The following is a 6,664-nucleotide window of genomic DNA, read 5'->3' as shown; positions in this document are numbered from 1 at the left end:
ATATATGAACTTGAGTTCATATAAAACCGGGTCACCCACCAACTTCTAATGCCTCCTTACAATGCCTCCTGAAAGGCTCAGCCTTTCCTCCAACTCCACCTTTTATATGGATGAGAAACTCTCTCAAAAGTTCCAATGTGGGACAAAATGTTTTGCACTGAGTTGAGAGCCCTCTTGGACACCCTAAGGTCTTGGATTTTGGTCCCCGTAAGCCATAAAACTAAAGAGCTTTGAAAACAAAAGGGGTCTTTCAAATTTTGAATAATCCCTTCAAATTTTATAGTCAAACAAAAGTAGCTTTTTTCTTTAAAATTTCTAACACGTAAAGGTGGTACGATAAATTATAGGGAAATGATTTCACCACAAACATGTTTTGATACATGCGCTCTTGTATCTTGTCTTTTAGTATTTAAAGAGATGTAAAAGAGTTATTACAGTTCCCAAAAAGCACTTGCTGGACAATTAAATACTAAAAGACAAGAAACATGCTCGAACATGGTTGTGCTGAAATTGTACAAACACGTACTCGCCATCCCACCCTTGATATTTGATCGAACAACAACTCTCTTTTTGAGAAGCTGTTGTTCGATCAAATATCAAGGGTGATACCTCTGACATACCACCTTTACGTGTTTGTACTCCATTTCACCGTATAATTTCTCAGTATAAGAACACTTCAATACACGTGGCAAGAGTTTATGATGTACTTGTCATTGTGGCCCACTTAGAAAACTGCCCACATTGGCCCCCTAACCAAGGTTTTAAATTTCGACTGAAACCGAATCGACCTAAATCCGAAATTGACGAAACGTACAAATTTTCAGTCGAAATTTCAGAAATTTCAGCCGAAATTTCGGCCCAAAAAACCAACATTTTGAGGCCCTTCACCAAATTTCGGCTGAAATTTCGGTTTCGGTGAGGATCGAAATATACCCTGAAACCGAAATTTAAATCCTTGCCCCTAACTACACATGGGGTAAAACAATATTTTGTTGGAGACCTAATTCAACTAGTAGGGCCCACCTAAGTCAAGTCTTATGCTGTGTCTTCTAGAAAGAAACATTTTGCTTGTTTATTCTGATCTTTTTTTTTATCTTTTTGTCACGCCCCAAACCCCAGCCTGGGCGTAGGACATGACAGTGGAATACACCTGTAAGACAAGTCCCACAAATGTACAAGGCTACAAAGCAGATAACAGAAATAACCTCGAATTCACAATTAAAATGTATATCAAATTTAATCTAAGCGGACCCATCAGAGTCAAATCAAATCTCATCTCTCCCCAAGAGTCAAACAAATAAATAATAATGTCTTTACATTTTATTCAAAGTACTCACTTCCTAATGAACGGAAAACAAATAAACTAAATTAGTCTTTTGAGTCAAAATCCAAATCCCAGCTAAGCGTCCTGTTCCTCGTTGACCTCACAAGGGCCAAGACCTGAAAAATGTTAAATAACCACAGTCAGCTGAAAAGCTAAGTACATAATAAAGCACTACTCTAAGCACAATCTAACATGACAGGATTCAATAGGGTCAGATAGTCAAAGTCAAAGCTGAGTTCAAAGGTCTTAGCTGATTCATTAGGCATAAACAGTTATAAGTGCATGTCAAATATGGTTCTAAATTGAAGGTGAAATAAAGCAAATTCAAAGTCTAAGTTCGGATCAAAGTCGGAGATTTCAGAGTTCATGTACAGAGGGTTCAGAGTTCAAATACACTTCAGAGTCATCGGCATGGTTCAGAAGACATGTTATTGCTTATACACCGACAGTCCACGGTGTTCGGAATCAGTTCCTAATGTTCAGATACAAGTCGACAGGGCCAGCATTTTATCCCACTGACGGGCCAGAAGTTCCAGTGTACTACCCCCACGGTGGGTCTAGAATTGCCAAATGTTTTACCCCCATATGGCAGGGTCCAGAAATCATCCAAGCCTCCACATAAGTGTTCAAAAGTGTCCAAGGTTCATATTCAAATGATTCAAAATATTGAAAGTTCAAACTGATAGTTCACAGGTTCAGAGTTCAGAACAGATGTTCATAACAGTATTTCAGAACAGTTATTTCAAAGGTTCTAAAGTAGTAATAGGTAAGACAAAATGGCATGCTAAACTCAAAGCTAGTTCAGAAGTTCAAAAGTGTCAATACAGATTTCCAAAGTCAATGTGAAGAGGGTTTACGAATACCCAAAGTAGTACGTTATTACGTACCTCAAAGATGCTCGATTCCTTTCTTAATTCGGATTACGGTTTAATATCCTGATCTGAACAAGACATAAGTAACAAATAAGGGCCTTAAAAGGGTAACCCATTCTATGGCTGTTTTTAGTATTTTTGTGATATCATTATTGTAAAGTTTCCAAAATTTATTGAAACTATTCTTAACAGAAAGATGACATTTTTAGCGTATCCGTAGTGTACAAGAGCGTCAAAAACGGACAAGAAAGGAATACATTATGAATTTCGAAGTTTCAGAAAAATTGTAGCGCCGGACGTCCGGGAATGTCCGCGGATCCATCTGTTGCCAAACTTGGTACTCATGGACGTCCGCCATTTTTCCGGACGTCCGCCCCATGCGTGAACCCAGATTTCTCCGAAACGCGATTTTTCACCATTTTTGTCACTAAACCAGCCATAACTCTTTCGTTTGGGGTTCAATTTGCGCGAGGTCGGATCCGATGGATTCATATTGACGAGAGGAATCCATCAAACTTGAATTCCTGCTGCGAATGCGAACACACGATTTATGAAACATCGCTAAAGATTCTTATTCAAATCTCCAAAACTCAAATTTCTTAATTCAGATTCTTGTATATTGATTTTGAGTTCGTTGGAATTGTAAATCAATATTGGATCCAAGAAAACTCAAGATCAACCCAAAGATTCGTATTTCTAATCCATATTAATCAAAGTTCTTATTTTTTTTTCTTTTCAAATCCTCGATTTAGAGTTTCTAATTGTTCAAAGCTTTCATAGTTCATAGATCTTACCTGGATTCACGGCTTCGACTCTGAAATTGGGATCTCCTTGCTCTGCTTCTTCTCTTTCTCTGATTTCTCTTTCTAGGGCTGTACAACCGTTTAGGGTTAGTTTAGCCACAAGTTAATCTATTTATAGGCTTTATTAAAAAGCCCTAATCGGGGTCAAATTTGAACGGACAAAAATGCCCCTCTTTATCAAGGGGGACGAAAATTTAAGTGGGGGTATTTTGTGTATTTACACTTTTGGATGAGAGATAGTGTTCAAATAGCTTTGTTTTTATAGGAAGAGATATTTATCAGTTGAACTCACGTGTAGTCAGGATCGGTCAAAGTGAAAGAAACTTATTATTTTTTTGGGTAGTTGGACTTATGGAAATTTAGTCAGGATGCTACATTTGGCTCCGCCCCTGCTCTACCTCATGTGTCACTATATATTAAATCTTCCAAAAAGATGGCAACAATTTTCCACGGAAAATTTGAAAACCAACAACTGAGCTATATTCTTTCTTAAAATGGAGAACCCCTCAACAGGGGTGGAGCCACATGTAGCATAAGGGGGGCAGCTGCCCCCCTTGAGTTGGTCTTTTGGAAAAAATCCTTAAGGCCTCAGGGTTTTGGCTAGGATCGCCCCCTTGTCTTTTTGCCAAAAAATAGGCGCAAAGGAGAAGGGTTTGTGCGGCAAAGTTAGGATAAAGACAACTTTCCTTTAACTTTTTTCTAATTAATAAATTATTATTATTTTGTAAATGTTACTACAAAATTGCCCTCCAAAGTCAACTTTTTAATTTTTATGATCAACTGTAGAAAGAAAAAAAGAATCTTGGGGTTTAAACAGGGAAAACATGTATATGAAATCAAGACCATTGATCTTGTAAAACAATCATCCGGTGGCCCACATGGTCTTGGTACTATACTAAATGGATACCCAACAAATTTTGAAATTTGATTTGAGTCTTAATGGATTATTGGCCTTAGTTTTTTGAATTTTTCCTATTGTGAAATATTTTTACACCTTATGCAAGCTTGGATGGGGCCCATCATTTCATACCATGTTTTCATGGTGTGGCCACCATCTCCACACAAACCCATGTATGTAGTGGGGCCAACTGTTTAGTTACAATTTATTAAGGAAAATAAGTACATTGTACTAAGAATATATAAGCGTTAAATGGAGAAATACGCGCAATTTTCTTAATACTCTTCAAACAACTTCATAAATATGTTCTAGAAGCATTCGTCTCACTTAATAATTCGCAAATCCAATCTTCATAACTATAATACATCAAAACATGAAAAATTGTCGAATAAAATTGAGCAAATTTTCTGTAGGCTAGAAAATATAAATGTTTTTCAAATTGGAAGTAATTTGAATTGAAATTTGTATGAATTGAAATTTTTTAATTTATAATAATTTTTGATTATTTTATAACAACTAGTTTTTGCCCTTTTTGCCCCCCTTGGCGAAAAATCCTGGCTCCGGCCCCTGCCCCTACCCCTCAAGTCCATGCTACTCACATGCCTCATGTCTTAATCTCTCTCACTCATCCATTACTATACATTAACTCTTCGGCAGTGGTGGTCACAATTTTCCACGAGTGAGCTATAATGCATTCTTAAAATTGAGTACCCCTCAACTCACGGTACTCACAAGTCTCAAGTCTTAATCTGTCTCCCTCAATTGTTACTATACGTTAAATCTTCCAAAAAGGCGGCTACAATTCTCTCTGATCATTTGCTACTATATATTTGAACTCATGTTACACTCAACTCCACACCGCCTTCCTTCCATAGTTACCACAACGGAAAGATGGCAGGATCCGGTCTTGCTAGGGAGTTTATATCAAATTATAAAATGTGGGTTTCCATTGCAGTATTATTGATTGCATGGTACGTATGGATGGCCAGGAAATGGAGCAAGGAACATTTCCCTTTGCCTCCATGCCCACGAGGGTTGCCCTTGGTTGGATTCCTCCCCTTTCTCGAGGAGGAACTCCATTGGCAATTCGAAAAATTAGCCAAGATATATGGCCCTATCATGAATGTCCGGCTGTTGAACAAGAACGTCATCGTGGTTAGCTCCCCAGAGTTAGCCAGAGAGGTGATGAGAGACCAGGACCCCATTTTTGCCAACCGCGACGTGACTGTCGCAGCATTGGCCATGAACTACAATGGGGCAGACATTGGGTGGGCCCCCATTGGGCCCCACTTGCGCCTCATGCGCAGGATTTATAGCCAAGAGTTGATGAACAACAAAGGGCTAGACAATTTCTACCCCCTTCGGCGAAGGGAGGTTGGTCAGGCGGTGAGGGAAATGTATTCAAAGATTAGCACCCCCATCGACCTATCGGAGATTACGTTTCAAATTGTGTTGAACTTGCTTATTAGTACAATGTGGGGTGCAACATGGATGGAGAGGGGAGACGTACTCTCGCTAAGGAGTTTCGTCAATGGACACAGGATGCTTTGGTGCTTCAAACTAAGTTCAATGTTTTTGATATTTTTCCTCTTATTGCCCGGTTCGATGTTCAGCTGAAAAGCTCAGTACATAATAAAGCACTACTCTAAGCACAATCTAACATCACAGGATTCAATAGGGTCAGATAGTCAAAATCAAAGCTGAGTTATAAGGTCTTAGCTGATTCATTAGGCATAAACAGTTATAAGTGCATGTCAAATATGGTTCTAAATTGAAGGTGCAATAAAGCAAATTGAAAGTCTATGTTTGGATAAAAGTCAGAGATTTCAGAGTTCATGTACAGAGGGTTCAGTGTTCAAATACACTTCAGAGTCATCGGCATGGTTCAGAAGACATGTTATTGCTTATACACCAACAGTCCACTGTGTTCGGAATCAGTTCCTGCAGTTCAGATACAAGTCGACAGGGCCAGCATTTTATCCCACTGACGGGCCAGAAGTTCCAGTGTACTACTCCCACGGTGGGTCCATAATTGCCAAATGTTTTACCCCCATATGGCAGGGTTCAAAAATCATCCAAGTCTCCATAGAAGTCTTCAAAAGTGTCCAAGGTTCATATTCAAATGGTTCAAAATATTCAAAGTTCAAACCGTTTTTTGTCACTAAAACGGCCATAACTCTTTCGTTTGGGGTTCAATTTGCGCGAGGTCGGATCCGATGGATTCGTATCGACGAGAGGAATTCATCAAACTCGACTTCCGGCTCCGAATTCGAACACATGATTTATGAATAATCCCTAAAGATTCTTATTCAAATCTCTAAAACTCAAATTTCTGAATTCAGATTCTTATATATCGATTTTGAGTTCGTTGGAATTGTAAATCAATATTAGATCCAAGAAAACTCAAGATCAACCCAAAGATTCGTAATTCTAATCGATATTAATCAAAGTTCTTATTTCTTTTTCTTTTCAAATCCTCAATTTAGAGTTTCTAATTATCCAAAGGTTTCATAGTTCATAGATCTTACTTGGATTCGCGGCGTCGACTCTGAAATCGCGAACTCCCTGCTCCGCTTCTTCTCTTTCTCTGATTTCTCTTTCTAGGGCTGCACAACCGTTTTGGGTTTGTTTAGCCACAAGTTAATCTATTTATAGGCTTTATTAAAAAGCCCTAATCAGAGTCAAACTTGAACGGACAAAAACGCCCCTCTTTTTCAATGGAAGGCGAAAATTTAAGTGGGCTGTATTTTGGGTATTTACAATTTAC

General features: G+C 38.6%; 1 protein-coding gene across 1 annotated transcript; it reads left to right on the top strand.

Annotated features, from left to right (window-relative positions):
* Positions 1–4,788: 4,788 nt before the first annotated feature.
* Positions 4,789–5,514, top strand: LOC143850313 (costunolide synthase-like). Its single transcript, XM_077359570.1, has one exon. The coding sequence runs from the start codon at positions 4,789–4,791 to the stop codon at positions 5,512–5,514; it is 726 nt and encodes a 241-aa protein (XP_077215685.1).
* Positions 5,515–6,664: the final 1,150 nt, after the last annotated feature.

The sequence above is a fragment of the Tasmannia lanceolata genome, unplaced genomic scaffold (assembly GCF_043159265.1).
Source record: "Tasmannia lanceolata isolate RefF3 unplaced genomic scaffold, GAP_Taslan_0.1 ptg000018l, whole genome shotgun sequence".
NCBI classification, from domain to species: Eukaryota; Viridiplantae; Streptophyta; class Magnoliopsida; order Canellales; family Winteraceae; genus Tasmannia; species Tasmannia lanceolata.
Note: the sequence above shows the minus strand (reverse complement) of the source record. Positions and strands in the feature narration are given on the sequence as shown.

What these genes read in the sequence shown, in the direction of transcription:
- LOC143850313 (XM_077359570.1), top strand. Translation starts at nt 4,789, where the DNA reads ATGGCAGGATCCGGTCTTGCTAGGGAGTTTATATCAAATTATAAAATG.